The sequence below is a fragment of the Rhinopithecus roxellana genome, chromosome 1 (genome assembly GCF_007565055.1).
Source record: "Rhinopithecus roxellana isolate Shanxi Qingling chromosome 1, ASM756505v1, whole genome shotgun sequence".
NCBI classification, from domain to species: Eukaryota; Metazoa; Chordata; class Mammalia; order Primates; family Cercopithecidae; genus Rhinopithecus; species Rhinopithecus roxellana.
In genome coordinates this window covers 203554080-203574479 of record NC_044549.1, presented here as the reverse complement: position 1 = coordinate 203574479, position 20400 = coordinate 203554080, and the positions used below count along the sequence as shown (strand labels likewise).

The window sequence follows — 20400 nt, the reverse complement described above, 5'->3', positions numbered from 1 at the left end:
TGCAGGAAAATCCGGAAACCTACTCATTTTTCTTGATTTTGTATCCCACCATCTTGTTGAACTGTTTATTAGCTGAACACTAATACTTTGTTAATTGATTCCATTGGGTTATAGTTTATTCTACAGGAGTTATTTTGCAGATACAAGCCAATTTTAGCTTTACGATGATCAAAGAAAAACAATTTCTAACCACATTCAAGATGTAGTTTTAAGGGAAAAACAGAGAAAATCCAAGTGGAGTACCTCAGAGGGGGATCTGGATCCTAGACAGATCCTCTCCTCAGCCAGAGATTCCTCTTCTAGTCCTTTTCTCAGCTAACATTTTAGAGGATTTTCATGACATAAACTGTTCCTGTATGGTTTTGACTGCTGCTGTTCTATCTAGGGCTAAGATGCTATTTGGCCAATTACAAAATAAATGAGAAAATAGGCAGTATATTAACTTACCTCTACACAAAACTTAAAATGAATGCCTTGGGAATCATAAAATGAAATAATTCGATTAGAGAGTGTCACAGTAATGAGAGACCAGTGGACTTCCAGGTGAATAGGAATCAACAGAAGGCTCTTTTTAAACAAATCCACCTGATCAAGAAAAGAGAAAGAAATGCAGCCATCACCACAGGCTATCCAAACCACCAAAAAACAGCAGCTTCCATTTGCTGACCCATGACCTACACAAGGGCAAAAAAGTAGTAAGCAATGAACCAGAATTTGAACCCCGGTCTTACTCTAAACCCATGCTTATAACTATTAAGCTATAATACACAACAATAATGCAAAAATAAAGCTATACGAAGTACAGTTTTCCAGTTCATCTACTAAACCTGTGTGTCAACTGCCTGATATGACTTGGCTCCTTGTTTTTATGCTTACCTCATTTTCTCATGTACACATTTAACCTGGATTCAACTCTTGTTTAAAAAGGAATCATAGTATTAGAAAACGGTATAAGGGGCCAGGCACGGTGGCTCACACCTGTAATCCCAGTACATTGGGAGGCTGAGGCGAAGGACTGCTTGAGCCCAGGAGTTTCAGACCAGCCTGGGCAACATAACGAGACTGTCTCTACAAAAAATAAACAATCAGGCCGGGCTCAGTGGCTCACGCCTGTACGCCCAGCACTTTGAGAGGCCAACGCGGGCAGATCGTTTGAGCTCAAGAGTTTGAGACCAGCCTGGGTGACACGGTGAAACCCTGTCAAAAATACAAAATCTAGCTGGGTGTGGTGGTGTGCACCGGCAGTCACAGCTACTTGGTAGGCTGGGGTTGAAAGGATGGCTTGAGCCTGGGAGGTGGAGGTTGCATTGAGCAGAGATTGCGCCACTGCACTCCAGCCTGGGTGACAGCCAGACCTTGTCTCAAGAAAAATGAATAAATAAAAATAAAAAATCAGCCAGGTGTGGTGGTGCGTGCCTGCAGTCCCAGCTACTTGGGAGGCTGAAGCAGCAGGATCACTTGAGCCCAGGAGGTGGAGGCTGTAGTGAGCCATGATCACACCTCTGCATTCCAGCCTGGGCTACACAGTGACACCCTGAAACTGCATCTACAGACTCTTTCTACAGACGTGGTGTAAGCAGCAATTAAGATCATGGGCTCTCTGGCCGGGCGCAGTGGCTCAAGCCTGTAATCCCAGCACTTTGGGAGGCCAAGACAGGCGGATCACGAGGTCAGGAGATCGAGACCATCCTGGCTAATACGGTGAAACCCCGTCTCTACTAAAAAAATAAAAAAAACTAGCCGGGCGAGGTGGCGGGCGCCTGTAGTCCCAGCTACTCGGGAGGCTGAGGCAGGAGAATGGCGTAAACCCGGGAGGCGGAGCTTGCAGTGAGCTGAGATCCGGCCACTGCACTCCAGCCTGGGCGACAGAGCAAGGCTCCGTCTCAAAAAAAAAAAAAAAAGAAAAAAAAAAGATCATGGGCTCTGAAGCAAGTCTGCTCAAGTTCAAACTGTAGCTCTTCCACTTATTGGTCAGATGACTTTGGCAATTTCCTTAGCTTCTTTGCACCTTAATTTCCTCAACTAATAAAATGCATAGAAAATAGTACCTACCTTATGAAGTTTTTAAAAGTAATAAAATATGTGTAAGATGCATAAAACTCTGTTTAGCCCATTATAAGTAACCTAATATCTTAGTTATGATGATTACTTGCTTGGGTCTCTCAAACCTCAAAATTGAGAAAAACATCCTTGATAATACTTTATGCATCCTTTACAATCCTAACACACCTTTATATCATAATAGATATCCCTTTACAGTCTAGAAATGCTTGGCTTGCTATTCCACTCGAAATTCCAGTGTAGAGTGGGTGATAAAGTAGTAGGTGCTCCACACACATTTGTAAAAGGGTGAATCAATTTGCCTTCTCAGGTATTTTTTTAAAGAGTAATTTGGTGATTACTTGGGTTAAAACATTTTAAACTGGGCCGGGCGCGGTGGCTCAAGCCTGTAATCCCAGCACTTTGGGAGGCCGAGACGGGCGGATCACGAGGTCAGGAGATCGAGACCATCCTGGCTAACACGGTGAAACCCCGTCTCTACTAAAAAATACAAAAAAAAAACTAGCCGGGCGAGGTGGTGGGCGCCTGTAGTCCCAGCTACTCCGGAGGCTGAGGCAGGAGAATAGGCGTGAACCCGGGAGGCGGAGCTTGCAGTGAGCTGAGATCCGTCCACTGCACTCCAGCCTGGGCGCCAGAGCGAGACTCCGTCTCAAAAAACAAAAAAACAAACAAACAAACAAAAAAAACATTTTAAACTACCTCAAATTCTCTAAAACTAATTTCCCAAGATTTCCTTCTCGCTTTCTGATATTCAAATAGTGTCCTGCTCTAAATGAATCTTCTGTAAGTCTTCATGACCCTGGAGAAAAATCACTTTAGCTTTTCGGTTTCTGCATCAACCTGGGGGAGTGAGGTGGGCAGAAGGAACGAGTGAAAATAATAAACAATGGTCCTTTCCAGATTATAAATTCGGAGTATTTTTTTTTAATTCCAAGTATCTGAAACAAGGAATCATTTAGAATACAGCAGTAAATAAAACCAGATTTATATTCTTCTCAAAAAGTAATGTTTCCTACATTGTAAAATAGATTTTTGTATAAAAATTACAAAATACAGAAAAAGATACACTTCACCTATCTTTCCAAATCATTTTCTTCTTCTAACACATTAACAGAGACATACATAGAGCTTTATACAGGCTGAGTATCCCTAACCCGAAAACCTGAAATCCTCCAAAATCTGGAACTTTCTGAGAGCTGACATGATGCCACAGATTGCCCACAGGGGTGGTTGAGATAGTGACACGTTTGCTTTCTAATGGGTCAATGTACATAAACTGTTGCATATACAAAATTACTAAGAATATTGTAAATTACCTTTGGGCCATGCATCTAAGGTGTATATGAAACATAAGTGAATTTTGTGTTTAGACTTTGGTTCTACCCCCAAAATACCTCATTATATATATACAAATATTACAAAATCTGAAAGAGTCCAAAATCCAAAACACTTCTAGTCCCAAGCATTTTGGATAAGGGATATAACCTGTACACATAATTAAGAACAATGTGCATGACAGATTGTGTCATTGACCCCAATTATTTGTTGCCCTCCCTGTAAAAAGATTATACAGGCCTGCCCATGCCATGTGACTTCTCTGCCCTCCCAAAGAGAGAAGTGTAGTCCTGTCATGTGATTTGCTTTAATCAAAAGGATGTAATAACCAGAAGTGAAGTTATGTCATGATCAAATTGAAACTTTAAGAGCTACTATGTAAGCCTGCCATGTCTCAAGAAAGGTGTTGCTCCTTCAGTTTGGGTTCCATTCGCAGAATAAAGAAGAAAAACCAAAGGTTCATCTGCTTAGATGCAGGAAAAGCATTTGATGAAATTCAGTATTTACTTATAATTAAAAACTCTCAGGAAAATAGGAATAATACGAAAGCCTACAGCTGACATCATATACAATAGTGAAAACCTGAACATTTTCCAAGATTGAAAACTAGGGAAAGACGTCTATCTCATTACTTCTATTCAACATTGTACCAAGTCTTAGCCAGTACAGTAAGGCAAGGAAAAAAATGGCATACAGATTGCAAAGAATGAAATAAAACTGTCACTACTTACAGATGTTAAGTGTCTATGAAAATTTCACAGAATATACAAAAAAGCTCCTAGAAGCAGTAAATGACTTTGGTAAGGTCAGAAGTTACAAAGTCAAAATACAGAAATCAATTGTATTTTTATATACAAACAACTAGAAGATAATATTTTTAAAATTCTGTTCATAGCCATTTCAGAAACATGAATACTTAAAGATACATTTAACAAGAATGTATATATAAGATGTATACACTAAAAATTACAAAAAATGCTGAGAAAAATTAAAGACCTAAATAAATGCAAAGATATACCATGTTCATAGACTGAAAGGCTTAATATTATTAGATGTCCATTCTCCCCAAACTAATGTATAAACACTATCTCAATCACTCCAGCATGCTTACTAAACAGAGTTTGATAAACTAATTTTAAAGTTTATATGAAAATGCAAAGGACTCAGAATTGCCAAAACAATCTGGAAAAAGCATAAAGCTGGCAGACTCACAGAGATTTTCAGACACACTATGAAGATACAGTAATATCGTGTAGTGTTAACATAAAAAATGGGCATCAGTGTAAGAGAACAGAAAATCCAGAAGTAGACCTACACATATATGATCAGTTGACTTTCTGTAATGGTGCCAAAGCAATTAAATTGGAAAAGAAAAGTACACTAAGGAAAAAAAAAAAAAATCTTGATCCTCCCTACCTCATTTTTTTTTTTTTTGAGACAAAGTTTTGCTCTTGTTGCCCAGGCTGGAGTGGAATGGCACTGTCTTGGCTCACTGCAACCTCCGTCTCCTGGGTTCAAGTGATTCTCCTGCCTCAGCCTCCCAAGTAGCTGGTATTACAGGCATGCTCCACACACCTAATTTTATATTTTTAGTAGACACAGGGTTTCTCCATGTTGGTCAAGTTGGTCTCGAACTCCCGACCTCAGGTGATCTGCCTGCCTTGGCCTCCCAAAGTGCTGGGATTACAGGTGTGAACCACCGTGCCCGACCTACCTCACTTCTCACATACAAAATTCATTGAGATGCATCGGAGATGTAAATGTAAAACTGGAAACTACAACGCTATTGTAAGAAAACACAGGAGGCAAATATATTTTAGACTGGACATAGAAAGCAGCAACTATAATAGAAAAGTATAGTAAATTAGATTTCATCAAAAGACAGTTAAGAAAACAAATAGAGAAGCTGCAGAAGGAGAGAAAACAATAACAAAGCATAGACCTGACAAATAACTTCTATTCAGAACATAAAAACATCTCCTACAACTCAATCATAAAAAGATAATCCAATAAAGGGCAAACAGTATTAACAGAGACTTCACAAAATATGATATACAAGTTTCAGTTTTGCAAGATGAAAAAGTTTTGCAGACTGGTTGCCTAATATTGTAAATATACTTAATACTACTGAACTGTACACTTAAAAATGAGTAAGATAGTAAATTTTCTGTGTATTTTATATAATTTAAAAAGTACTCAGCTGGGTGCAGTGGCTCATGCCTGTAATCCTAGCACTTCAGGAGGCCAAGGTGGATGGATCACTTGAGGTCAGGAGTTTGAGACCAGCCTGGACAACATGGTGAAACCTCGTCTCTACTAAAAATACAAAAATGAGCCAGGCATGGTGGCGGGCACCTGTAGTCCCAGCTACTCAGGATGCTAAGGCAGGAGAATCGCTTGAACCCGGGAGGCGGAGGCTGCAGTGAGCCAACATTGCACCAGTGCATGCTAGCCTAAGCGACAGAGACTCCGTCTCAAAAAAAAAAAAAAAAAAAAAAAAAAAAAAAAGTACTCAGTACAGTCTTTTGTAGGAAGCACTTACAATAATATACGTAACAATATAATTTTTAAAAATATACAAAAAGGCCAAATATATAAACAGCACATGAAAAGGTGCTCAATGTCATTAGTCACCAAGGAAATAAAAATTAAAACCATAATGAGACAATATTATATATACCCATTAAAATGGTAAAATTAAGAAGAGGCTAGCCATGGTAGCTCACATCTGCAATCCCAACACTTCGAGAGGCTGAGGTGGGAGGATACAGTGTTAGCATAAGAACACAGACAAACTGAAAGTTATATATCATCTTTTTTTTTTTTTTTTTGAGACGGAGTCTCGCTCTGTCGCCCAGGCTGGAGTGCAGTGGCCGGATCTCGGCTCACTGCAAGCTCTGCCTCCCAGGTTCACGCTATTCTCCTGCCTCAGCCTCCCGAGTAGCTGGGACTACAGGCGCCGCCACCTCGCCCGGCTAGTTTTTTGTATTTTTTAGTAGAGACGGGGTTTCACCGTGTTAGCCAGGATGGTCTCGATCTCTTGACCTCGTGATCCGCCCGTCTCGGCCTCCCAAAGTGCTGGGATTACAGGCTTGAGCCACCGCACCCGGCCATATATCATCTTTTGTGAGGTCTCGTTGAGGCCAAGAGTTTGAGACCAGCCTAGTCAACAAAGCAAGACTCTGACTCTATTAAAAAATAACAGGGCCGGGCGCAGTGGCTCACGCCTGTAATCCCAGCACTTTGGGAGGCAGAGGCAGACGGATCACAAGGTCAGGAGATCGAGACCATCCTGGCTAACACAGTGAAACCCCGTCTCTACTAAAAATACAAAAAAAAGTAGCCGGGTGTGATGGCGGGCGCCTGTAGTCCCAGCTTCTAGGGAGGCTGAGGCAGGAGAATGGCGTGAACCCCAGAGGCAGCAGAGGTTGCAGTGAGCAGATATCGCGCCACTGCACTCCCGCCTGGGCAACAGAGCGAGACTCTGTCTCAAAAATAAATAAATAAATAAATAACAAGAATGACAATACCAAATCTGAGGATATAGAACAAAGGAACTCTCATAAGTAAAATGCTGTATGGATTGTAAAACAGATTATCACTGTGGAAAATGGTTTAAGTTTCTTGAAAAGTTAAATGTGCACTCACCATATGATCTAGCAATTCCACTTCTAAGTATTTAACCAGGAAATTGAGGTGTATCTACGCACAGACTTATACACAAATGTTATATAGCAGTTTTATTTGTAAGAGCGAAAAATGGGACACAATGCAAATATCCATCAGCCAGCGGTTGGATGACAAATGTGATCTATCTATACAATAGACTACTACTCAGCAACTAAAAGAAATACACTATTGACACACGCAGTCACATGGATGAATCTCAAAACCTTTATGCTGAATAAAAGAAACCAAACAAAATTGTATGGGGCATGATTCTACATATACACTTCTAGAAAATGCAAAGTTGTCTAGAGTGACAAAAAGCAGATTAGTGGTTGCTGGGTTGGGGGTTGGGCAAAGAAAGGCTGTACAAAGGATTATAAGAATTCTTTAGGAGATGATGAAATTGTCCTGTATCTTGATTGTGGTGACAGTTTCACAAGCGTGTGCAATTGTTAAAACTCATCAACTTATACTTTGAATGGATGCAGTTTATTGCACATACATTATACCTCAAAAAAGTTCACCAAAAATAATCACAGAGTGGAGATGGGAGTGGGTAGAGATAAACATAAAACTAGAATGGCAAAATGTTAATTCTTGAGGTTGGATGACAGATTCATGGGGATTCATGATGCTATTCTAATTATTATTATGTCTAAAACTATCCATAACAAAATTAATGGTATCATTGGGTAGAAGTTTAAAATGCTGGTAGAATTTCTTCTTTTTCATTATGAAAAAACTTAAACCTTTAAAAAATACTTGACAGTGTCATTAATACCCATCTATCATGTACTTGGATTAATCAATTCCTTTTTTATATTTTTATGGGTACTGACAGGTGTTTTATTTACAGGTACGTGTGATGATTTGACACAGGCATACAATGTGTAATAATCAGAGGCCCCGGGGTCTCTATCACCTCAAGTATTTATCACTGATTTGTACTGGAAACATTCCAATTCCACTCTTTTATTTTTAAATACACAATAAATTATTGTTGATTATAGTCATCGTATGTGCTATCAAACACTAGATCTTATTCATTCTGACTATATTTTTGTACCCACTAACCATCCCCAAATTTTCCCCCGCTCCCCATTACCCTTCCCAGACTCTGCTAACCATCATTCTACTATCTCCATGACTTCAATTGTTTCGTTAGCTCCCACATGAATGAGAACATGTGACATCTTTCTGTGCCTGACTTATTTCACTTAACATAATCTCTTCCAGTTCCATCTATGCTGCAGTAAATGACAGAATTTCATTCTTTTTTAATGGCTGAGTAATATTCTATTACATATATGGCCCACATTCTCTTCATCCATTGATCTGTTCATGGACAGGTTGATATAGAATCTTGGCTATTGTGAATACTGGCTATTGTGAATAGTGCTACAATAAACACGGGAGTGCAGGTATCTCTTCGATATACTGACTTCCTTTCTTTTGGATCTATACCTAGCAGTGGGATTGCTAGATCATATGGCAGTAGCTCTATTTTTAGTTTTTTGTGGAACCTCTGTACTGTTCTCCATAGTGGCTGTACTAGTTTACATTCCCACCAACAGGGTACAAGGGCTCCCTTTTCTCTACATCCTCACCAGCATTTGTTTATTGCCTGTCTTCTGATAAAAGCTTTTTTTTTTTTTTTTTTTTTTTTTAAAAAAAACGAAATCTCGCTCTGTCATCCAGGCTGGAGTGCAATGGCGCGATCTTGGCTCACTGCAACCTCTGTCTCCTGGGTTCAAGAGATTCTCCAGTCTCAGCCTCCAGAGTAGCTGGGATAACAGGCACATGCCACCACACCCAGCTAATTTTTGTATTTTTAGTAGAAATGGGGTTTCACCACGTCGGCCAGGATGCTCTCAATCTCTTGACCATGATCTGCTTGCTTTGGCCTCCCAGAATGCTGGGATTGCAGGCGTCAGCCATCGCACCCAGCCAGTTTTAATAGTTTTCCAATAGAGTTTAGGTTATTTTCTTCTTTTTCTTTTGAGACGGAGTCTCGCTCTGTCACCAGGGTGGACTGCAGTGGCGAGATCTCAGCTCACTGCAACCTCCGCCTCCCAGGTTCAAGCGATTCTCCTGCCTCAGCCCTGCAAGTAGCTGGGACTACCGGCGCGCGCCACCACGCCCAGCTAATTTTTGTATTTTTAGTAGAGATGGGGTTTCCCCATGTTGGCCAGGATAGTCTCGATCTCCTGACCTTGCAATCCGCCCACCTCGGCCTCCCAAAGTGCTGGGATTACAAGAGTAAGCCACCACGCCTGGTATCTCTTTTTTTTTTAGAAACAAGGTCTCATTCTGTCAGTCAATTTGGAGTGGAATGGTGCAATCACAGCTCACTGCATCCTCAACCTCACAAGTGAACCTCCTGCCTCAGTCTCTTGGTGGTTGGCACTACAGGCACATGGTACCATGTTCAGCTAATTTTTTCATTTTTTGTGTGTGTACAGAAAGGGTCTCACTATGCTGCTCAGGCTGGCCTCAAACAATCCTCCTGCCTTGGCTTCCCAAATCACTAGGATTATGGGCCTGAGTTATAATTATGGGTATAAACTAATCCAAGGGCTTTGCGTCTAGGTTTTTCTAAGTGTAAGACTATAAGGTCCGCAAACAAGGATAATTTGAGTTTTTCCATTCCAGTTTAGATGCCCTTTCTTTCTCTTGTCTAATTGCCCTAGCTAGGACTTCCAGTATTGAATAACAGTGGTGAAAGTGGGCATCCTTGTCTTGTTCCAGATGTTTGAGGTAAGGCTATCAGGTTTTCCCCATTCACTATGTATATCACCTGTAGGTTTGTCATACATGCTTTTATTGTGTTGAAATATGCTCCTTCTATACAGTTGTTTTGTTGTTGAGGTTTTTATCTTGTGTTAAATTGTGAATGTTTTTTCAGCATCAGTGGAAATGATCATATGATTTTGTCCTTCATTCTGCTAATATGAGCATCACACTGATTTATGTATGTTGAACCATCCCTGCATCTCTGGAATGGATCCCACTTAATCATGATGATCTTTTTAATATGTTGTTGAATTTGATTTGCCGGTATTTGGTTGAGAATGTTTACATCTGTGTTCATCAAAGATACTGGCCTGTAGTTTTCCTTTTTCAATGTGTATTTGTCTGGTTTTGGTATCAGGGTAATACTGGTCTCACAGAATGAGTCTGAATGTATTCCCTCGTCCCTGATTTTCTGGAATAGTTTGAGCAGGATTGGTGTAAGTTCTTTTTTAACTTTAAAAATATTATTATTATTTAGAGAGTTACAGACAGGGTCTCACTATCTTGCCCAGGCTGTTCTCAAACTATCTTCTCACCTTGGCCTCCCAAAGTGCTGGGATTAAAGGTGTGAGCCACGATGCAAAGACTATGAGTTCCTTCAATGTTTGGAAGAATTCAGAAGTAAAGCTACTGGGTCCTGGGCTTGCTTTGAAGGGAAACTTTTGATTACGGCTTTCATCTTGTAACTTTGTATTGGTCTATTCAGGATTTGGATTTCTTCATGATTCAATCTTGGTAAGTTGTATGTGTCTAACGAATGTATCCATTTCTTTTCTTGTAGGTTTTCCAATACATTGGTATATCATTGTTTATAGTAGTCACTAATGGTGCTTTGAATTTCTGTGACATCAGTTGCAATATCTCCTTTTTCTCTCTGATTTTATTTCGGTCTCTCTTTTTTTCTTAGTCTGGCTAAAGGTTTGTCAATTTTATCATTTCAAAAAAGCAACTGTTGTTTAATTTATCTTTTGTATTGGTTTATTTTAATTTCAATTATTTCTAGGCCTATCTTTATTATTCCTTTTCTTCTAATTTTGGGTTTGGTTTGCTCTTGCTTTTCTAGTTAAGATGCATCATTAGGCTGTTTATTGAAGTTTTTCTACTTTTCTGAATGTAGGCACTTACTGCTACAAACTTTTCTCTTAGTACTGCTTTTGCTGTATCCCATAGGCTTTCACATGTTGTATCTCCATTTTCATTTGTTTGAATAAAGTTTTCAATTTTCTTTTTTTGAGAAGGAGTTTCCTTTGGTTGCCCAGGCTGGAGTGCAATGGCGATCTTGGCTCCCTGCAACCTCTGCCTCCCAGGTTCAAGCAATTCTCCTGCCTCAGCCTCCCAAGTAGCTGGGATTACAGGCATGTGCCACCATGCCTGGCCAATTTTTTATTTTTACTAGAGATGGGGTTTCACCATGTTGGCCAGGCTGGGTCTCGAACTCCTGCCCTCAGGTGATCTGCGCGCCTTGGTCTCCCAAAGTGCTGGGATTACAGGCGTGAGCCACCGCCCCTGGCTAGTCCAGTGTTTCTTTGTTGATTTTTTTTTGTTTTGAGATGGAGTCTCACTCTGTTGCCCAGGCTGGAGTGCAGTGGCGCAATCTTGGCTCACCGAAACCTCCGCTGCTAGGGTTAAGCGATTCTTCTACCTCAGCCTCCCAAATAGCTAGGACTACAGGTGCCTGCCACCACACCTGGCTAATTTTTGTATTTTTAGTGGAGACAGCACTTCACCAAGTTGGCCAGGCCAGTCTTGAACTCCTGACCTCAAGTAATCCACCCACCTCAGTCTCCCAAACTGATAGGATTACAGTCATAAGCCACTGCACCTGGTCCTTTGTTGATTTTGAGTCCAATGTTGAAAGTGGGGTATTGAGGTCTCTAGCTCTTATTGCATTGGAGTCTGTCTCTCTTTGCCTCTTTTCTTTTTTTTTTTTTTTCTTTGTTGTTGTTGGTTTGTTTGTTTTCTTGCCTTCTTTGTGATGGTATCTCTCTTTAGCTTGGATAATATTTGCTTTATATATCTGGGTGCCCCAGTGTTAGGTATGTGTGGAGATACACATACACAATTTTTATATTGTCTTACTGACCTTTTTATCATTGTATAATGACCTTATCTCTTTTTAATAATTTTTATCTTAATACCTATTTTACCTGACATTAAGTATAGCTACACTGCTCTCTTTTTTTGACTTCTATTTGTATGGAAAAAGAGGAGGTCTGGTTTTTCCAGCCCTTTCAGTCTGTGTATCTTTATAGGTGAAGTGAGTTTCTTGTAGGCAGCATATAGTTGGGTCTTGTTTTTCTTTCCATTCAGCTAATCTATGTCTTTTGATTAGAGACTTTAGTCCGTTTACATTCAATGTTATTATTGATACGTAAGGACTTCCTATGTCATTTTGTTATCTGCTTTCTACTTGTTTTATATTCTTCCCTTCCTCCCCTTCTTCGTGTTGAAATGATTTTCTCTGGTAGTGTATTTTTATTTCTTGCTTTTTATTTTTTGTATACCTGTTGTAGATTTTTTGTTTTGATGTTACATGGTTACCTCAAAATAAAAGCCTCATGAGGCTTGCAAACATCACCTTATAACCAACTATCCAACTATTTTAAACTGATAACTCCAGTAACAATAACAACAACAAAAAGCCAAGAGAAAACTAAAACAGAACTCTACACTTTAACTCCATCTCCCTCTTTGATTTTTTGTTGTTTTGATTTATCTTTCTTTTTTTGAGATGGAGTCTCGCTCTGTCGCCCAGGCTGGAGTGCAGTGGAGTGATCTCAGCTCACTGCAAGCTCTGCCTCCCAGGTTCACGCCATGCTCCTGCCTCAGCCTCCCAAGTAGCTGGGACAACAGATGCCCGCCACCACGCCTGGCTAATTTTTTGTATTTTTAGTAGAGATGGGGTTTCGCCGTGTTAACCAGGATGGTCTTGATCTCTTGACCTCATGATCCACCTGCCTCACCCTCCCAAAGTGCTGGGATTACAGGTATCAGCCACCGTGCCTGGCCACTGTTTCTATTTATCTTTTTATACTATCTCTTAACAAATTGTAGTTATAATTTTGATAGGCTTTGTAGTCTTCCTACTCAAAATACGGCTTACATATGGCAATTAATGTGTCAAGCCATTCTGTTCTTGTGCCCTTACTGATACCAGTGAGTTTTGTACCTCTGGATGATTTCTTATTGCTCATTAATGTCCTTTCCTTTCAGATTAAAGAACTCCCCTTACCATCTCTTACAGGTCAGGTCTGATATTGACAAAATCCCTCAGAGCTTTTGTTTGTCCGGGAAAGTATTTCTCCTTCATGTCTGAAGTATATTTTTGCTGAGTATGATATTCTAGGATAAACGTTTTTTTCCTTCAGCACTTGACATGCCACTCTCTCCTGGCCTGTAAGGTTTCCACTGAAAAGTCTGCTGCCAGATTATTGGAGCTCCCTTATATGTTATTTGTTCTTTTCTCTCGCTGCTTTTAGGATTTTTTCTTTATCCTCAACCTTTGGGAGTTTGATTATTAAATGCCTTAAGGTAATCTTATTTGTGTTAAATCTTCTGGGTGTTCGAGGACCTTCTTGTACCTGAATATTGATAACTTTCTCTGGCTTTGGAAAGCTCTGTTACTATTTGAGTGAAGTTTCTACCCTCTCTCTCTCTCTCTCTACCTCCTCTTTGAGACCAGTAACTCTCAGATCTGCCCTGTGATTTCTAGATCTTGTAGGTTTGCTTCATTCTTTTGTCTCCTCTGTGTATTTTCATATAGTCTGTCCATAAGTTTACTAATTCTTTCTTCTACTTGATCAATTCTGCTGTTGAGAGATTCTGAAGTATTTTTTAGTTTGTCAACTGAATTTTTCAGCTCCAGAATTTGTTTTTTTGTGTTTTGTTGGGGTGTTTTTGTTTGTTCTGAGACAGAATTCACTCTGTTGCCCAGGCTGGAGTGCAATGGCATGATATTGGCTCACTGCAATTTCTGTCTCCCAGGTTCAAGCGATTCTCGTGCTTCAGCCTCCGGAATAGCTGGGATTACAGGCCTGTGTCACCACGCCCGGCTAATTTTTGTATTTTTAGTAGAGACGGAGTCTTGCCATGTTGGCAAGGTTTGTCTCAAACTCCTGCCTCAAGTGATCCATCCACCTTGGCCTCCCAAAATGCTGGGATTATAGGTGTGAGCCACTGTGCCCAGCCTCTGCTTTTTTAATCTCAGTCGGGTGCGGTCGCTCACACCTGTAACCCTGGAACTTTGGGAGGCTGAGGTGGGCAGATCACAAGGTCAGGAGTTTGAGACTAGCCCAACCATCATGGTGAAACCCCATCTCTACTAAAAATACAAAATTAGCTGGGCATACCAGCACATGCCTCTAATCCCAGTTACTCAGGAGGCTAAGGCAGAAGAATTGCTTGAACCTGGGAGACAGAGGTTGCAGTGAGTCAAGATTGCACCACTGCATTCCAGCCTGGGCAACAAGAGGGAAACTCTGTCTCAAAAAAAAAAAAAAAAAAAAAAAAAAGTCAATCTCTGTTAAAATTCTCTCACAGGATTCTAATTCCTTCTCTGTGTTACTTTGAAATTCTCTGGGCTTCCTCAAAATAGCTATTTTCAGTTGTCTGAGAGGTCACATATCTCTGTCACTCTGAGACTGGTCATTGGTGCCTTTAGTTTGTTTGGTGAGGCTATGTTTTCCTGGATGTTCTTTTTTTTTTTTTTTTTGAGACAAAGTTTCACTCTTGGCGCCCAGGCTCGAGTGCAATGGCGTGATCTCGGCTCACTGCAACCCCTACCTCTCAACTTTAAGTGATTCTCCTGCCTTAGCCTCCTGAGTAGCTGGGATTACAGGTGCCTGCCACCACGCCCAGCTATTTTTTTGGTATTTTTAGTAGAGATGGGGTTTTACCATGTTGGCCAGGCTGGTCTCAAACTCCTGACCTCAGGTGATCCACCCGCCTCAGCATCCCAAAGTGCTGGGATTACAGGCGTGACCCACCATGCCCAGCCTTCCTGGATGTTCTTGATGCCTGCAGGTCTTCATCGACGTCTGGGCATTCAAGAGTTAGGTATTTATTCTAATCTTCACAGTTTGGACTTGTTTTTATCTGTCCTTCTTGAGAAGGCTTTCCAGGTATTCAAAGGAAATTAAGTGTTGTAATATAAGTCTCTGGTCACTGCAGCCATACATATCTACACTACGGGGAGCCCCAAGCCCCGTAAGAATGTGACTCTTGCAGGCTCCTAGAGGTCTCACCTTGGTGTGCTTGTGTAAGATGGAGTAGAATTTCCTAGATTATTAGGCAATCTCTCATTCTCTTCCTTCACGTTACCCCAAACAATAGTCTCTCTCTCCATGCTGGGCTGCGTGGAGTTGAGGGAGGGGTGGTGCAAGCACTCCCATGGCTACCACAGCTGGCACTGGACTGGGTCACAACGGAACACATGTGGCAACTCCTGCCTGGTGACCGCTGATATTGATTCAAGGTCCAAGGGCTCTCTACTCAGTAGGTGGTAAATTCTTCCAAGACTGGGCCCTTCCCTTCAGGGTCAGTAGATTCCCTTCTGGCTCAGAGCGGGGCTAGAAATACCATCCAGGAGCTAGGGCCTAGAATTGGAGGCTTCAGGAATGATTGATGCTTTATTTTACTGTGGCTCAGCTAGTGTTCCAATTGCAAGACACAATATTCTGTACTCTTTCCTCTCCTTTCCCCAAGTGGAAAGAGTGTCTCCCCAAACTCCACTGCTTCAAGATGGGGGGGTGGCAATCCCTTCACCACCAGAGCTGGTGTCTGAGTTGCGTGTACCCCAAATCCACAGGCTCTGAGCCCAGCGCAGTGCCAGAACTTGCCAAAGGAATGCAGTCCTGTGGTCTGACTGCCTTTCATATTTATTCAGGACCCAAGTCTACTTTACTCAACTGGTGGTGGAACGAGCTGCAACTCAGGTTCCTACCGCTGGGGCAGAAGATGCTCCTCTGGCTGGGGTTAGTCTGAATGCTCCCTCCATGGGTGCTGGCAGAATTCTGCCCTGTGTTGTATTCCATTGTGATAGGACAGCACTGGAGTTTCAATGCAAAGTCCCATAATCATTTTGCTCTTTCCTCCTCCAGGCACACAGATTCTATCTCCACCCATTGCCAGGGGATAGGGAAGGGGTGGTGTAGGCAATGCAAGAGTGTCTTTCCTACCCTCTTCAGTGCCTCTTTCCTTGAGATGATGTTAAAACCAGGTACTAGGATCACTCACCTGATTTCTGGTTCTTATGAAGGTGCTTTGTTGCATGGATAGTTGTTCAATTTGGTGTTCCGCAGGAGGACGATGGTTGAACGGTACTATTCTGCCATCTTGCTCCTCCTCCTCTCAGCTTAACCAATTCTTATAAAACCCCTCCCCACACACACGTATGTGTGTGTAGATATATATATATATATATATATATATATATTTTTTTTTTTTTTTAAAAACAAACCCCTGGGCTCAGGCAATGCTCCTGCCTCAGCCTCCTGAGTAGCTGGAACTATAAGTACCTACCGTTTTGCCTGGCTTTTTATTTTTTTGCATATCCTTGTACACTTTGTTTGGAGGGAGACATCAATTACAACATTTTACCCCTAACTGCTTCAGATGTTTTCTCCTATATAACCACAATCTCACTATCTCTGAACAAACAAGATATTTAACACCAGTTTACTAATATCATCTAATGCACGAATGGCCAAATATGGCCCACTGCCAGTTTTTATTAAGTTTAACTGAAACACAGCCACACTCATTATTTGGGCATTATCTACATCTGCTTCTGTGCTGTAACAGGCGAGTAGATAAATCAGAGACCACAAGGTCTGCAAAACCTGAAGTATTTACTATCTGGCTATTTCAGAAAAAGATTGCTGACCCCTGAATATATTATAGTCTATATTAAAATCTCCCCTAATGTCCCCAAAATATTGCATCTCTTCCAATCCAGGATCCAATCAAGATTAACTCATTGCATTTATCTGTCATTCAGTGTGGTTTTCATTTGCTTTTCTTTTACTGGGAAGGTAAGCAACTTTTTATATGTTTAAGAGCCTTTCTTGGCCAGGCACAGTGGCTCATGCCTGTAATCCCAGCACTTTGGGAGGCTGAGGCAAGGCAGATCACTTGAGGTCAGGAGTTCAAGACCAGTCTGGCCAACATGGCAAAACCCTGTCTCTACTAAAAATACAAAAATTAGCCAGGCATGGTGGTGGTGTGCACCTGTAATCCAAGTTACTTGGGAGGCTAAGGCAGGAGAATCGTTCGAACCCAGGAGGCAGAGGTTGCAGTGAGCCAAGATCGTGCCACTGCACTCCAGCCTGGGCAAAAAAGTGAGACTCCATCTAAACAACAACAACAACAAAAGCCTTTCTTATAAACCTTTTCATCACTGAGTCTTCTACTGGGTTCAGGGTCTTATTATTACTACTATTATTTTTTGAGACGGAGTCTCACTCTGTCTCCCAGGCTGAAGTGCAGTGGCATGATCTCAGCTCACTGCAACCTCTGCCTCCTGGGTTTAAGAAATTCTCTGCCTCAGGCTCCCAAATAGCTGGGATTACAGGTGCGCACCACCACATCCAGCTAAGCTTTTTGAATTTTTAGTAGAGAAGAGGTTTCACTATCTTGGCCTGGCTGGTCTTGAACTCCTGACCTCGTGATTCATCTGCCTCAGGCTCCCAAATGCCACCTTGCCTGGCTAATAAAAACAATAATTTTCTTTGTGGCTACATACATGTTCAATTTTTACAAATATTCCTGAACCATAGCAATAAATGTATATTCTTTTTAAGGAGTATAAACATCTATTAAATCAATTACATTGACTTTATTTCATTTTTGTGTATAACTTTATTATCTACTAGATTTACCCACTTATGAGAACAGTCTGCCACTATCACTATATTTTACCAAGGCCTTCTTGTTTCTGTTATAATTGTATTTCACATATTTAGCAACTGTGTGCTTTGGTATATAAAGATTGGTCATTATATCTCCTTTATATTGAAATTTGATAATTATACAATTTGCTTCTCACCTTAAATTCTACTTCAACTGCTATTAGTATTATTAATATTCCTTCTTTCTGTTCTTTTTGTTTTTGTCTAGTACCTTTTAATTTCTATAATTTTTAAACAAATTATTATTTTTAGAGGCAAGGTCTGTCACCCAGGCTGAGGTATAGCGGTATGACCACTGCTCACCACAGTCTCAAACTCCTGGGCTCAAGAAATCCTCCCACCTCAGCCTACTGAGTAGCAGAGACTACAGGCACACACCACCATGCCCAGCTGCCTAGCACCTTCTCATTTTTTTTTCTTGTAATGAAAACTTGAATTTTTTTTAATTTTACTTTAAGTTCTGGGATACATGTGCAGAACAGGCAGGTTTGTTACATAGGTATACACGTGCCGTGGTGGTTTGCTGCATCTATCAATCCGTCATCTACTTTTGTTTTGTTTTTTTTAATTGAGACGGGGTCTTGCTGTCACCCAGGCTGGATTACAGGCATGAACCACTGCACCCGGCTGTCATCTAGGTTTTAAGCCCTGCATGCATTAGGTATTTGTCCTAATGCTCTCCCTCTCTTTGTCCCCAACCCCCGACAGGCCTTGGTGTATGCTGTTCCCCTCCCTGTGTCCATGTGTTCTTATTGTACAGCTCCCACTTATGAGTGAGAACACGCAGTGTTTGGGTTTCTGTTCCTGTGTTAGTTTGTTCAGGATGATAGCTTCTAGCTCCATCCATGTCCCTGCAAAGGACATCTCATTCTTTTAATGGCTGCATAGTATTCCATGGTGTATATATACCACATTCTCTTTATGTCGTCTATCACTGATGGGCATTTGGGTTGGTTCCATGTCTTTGCTGTGAGTGCTGCAATAAATATACACATGCATGTGTCTCTATAGAGAATGATTTATATTCCTTTGGGTATATACCCAGTAACAGGATTGTTGGATCAAATGATATTTCTGGATCTAGATCCTTGAGGAATTGCCACTCTGTCTTCCACAGTGGTTGAACTAACTTACATTCCCACCAACAATGTAAAAGCATTCCTATTTCTCCACAGCCTTGCCAGCTTCTATTGTTTCTTGACTTTTTAATAATTGTCATTTCTGGCCAGGCGCGGTGGCTCAAGCCTGTAATCCCAGCACTTTGGGAGGCCGAGATGGGCGGATCATGAAGTCAGGAGATCGAGACCATCCTGGCTAACATGGTGAAACCCTGTCTCTACTAAAAAATACAGAAAACTAGGCGGGCGAGGTGGCGGGCGCCTGTAGTCCCAGCTACTCGGGAGGCTGAGGCAGGAGAATGGCGTAAACCCGGGAGGCGGAGCTTGCAGTGAGGTGAGATCCAGCCACTGCACTCCAGCCCGGGCGACAGAGGGAGACTCCGACTCAAAAAAAAAAAAAAAAAAAAAATGTCATTTCTGACTGGTGTGAAATGGTATCTCACTGTGGTTTTGATTTGCATTTCTCTAATGATCAGTGATTAGCTGTTTTGTGTGTGTGTGTGTGTGTTTTTTTTTTTTTTTTTTTTGAGACAGAGACTTGCTCTTGTTGCTGAGGCTAGAGTGCAATGGCACAATCTCAGCTCATTGCAACCTCTGCCTCTCAGGTTCAAGCAATTCTCCTGCCTCAGCCTCCAGAGTAGCTGGGATTACAGGCCCCCCCCACCACATCCGCCTCAGCCTCTCAAAGTGCCGGGATTACAGGCATGAGCCACCGTGCCTGGCTGATGAACTTTGTTCATATGTTTTTTGGCCACATAAATGTCCTTTTTTTTTTCTTCTTCTTCTTTTTGAGACAAAGTCTCACTCTGTCTCCCAGGCTGGAGTGCAGTGGCGTGATCTTGGCTCACTGCAACTTCTGCCTCCCAGGTCATGCGATTCTCCTGTCTTAGCCTCTCAAGTAGCTGAGACTCAGCATAAATGTCTTCTTTTGAGAAGTGTCTGTTCATATGCTTTGCCCACTTTTGGATGATTTTTTTTTTTTTTCTTGTAAATCTGTTTAAGTTCCTTGTAGATTCTGGATACTAGATCTTTGTCAGGTGGGCATATTGCAAAAAATTTTCTCCCATTCTACAGGTTGCCTGTTCACTCTGATGACAGTTTCTTTGGCTGAGCAGAAGCTCTTTAGTTTAATTAGAACCCATTTGTTGCCGGGCGTGGTGGCTCACGCCTGTAATCCCAGCACTTTGGGAGGCCAAGGCGGGCGGATCACCTGAGGTCAGAAGTTCAAGACCAGCTTCAACATGGAGAAACCCCGTCTCTACTAAAAATACAAAATTAGCCAGGCTTAGTGGTGCATGCCTGTAATCCCAGCTACTCGGGAGGCTGAGGCAGAAGAATTGCTTGAACCTGGGAGGCGGAGGTTGCGGTGAGCCGAGATTGCGTCATTGTACTCCAGCCTAGGCAACGAGAGCGAAACTCCGTCTCAAAAAAAAAAAAAAAAAAAAAACACCCCATTTGTCAATTTTGGCTTTTGTTGCAATTGCTTTTGATGTTTTTGTCATGAAGTCTTTGCCCAT

At 41.5% G+C, this 20400-nt stretch overlaps 1 protein-coding gene across 2 annotated transcripts in view; it reads right to left on the bottom strand.

Moving 5' to 3' along the window:
• SENP5 (SUMO specific peptidase 5) overlaps positions 1-20400 on the bottom strand; it is a 79456-nt gene that overhangs the window by 11391 nt on the left and 47665 nt on the right. For both annotated transcript variants that reach the window (XM_030936832.1, XM_010381179.2), the window contains exon 7: positions 448-585. In XM_030936832.1, coding sequence (XP_030792692.1) covers positions 448-585 — 138 coding nt within the window. The remainder of the gene's footprint in view (positions 1-447; positions 586-20400) is intronic.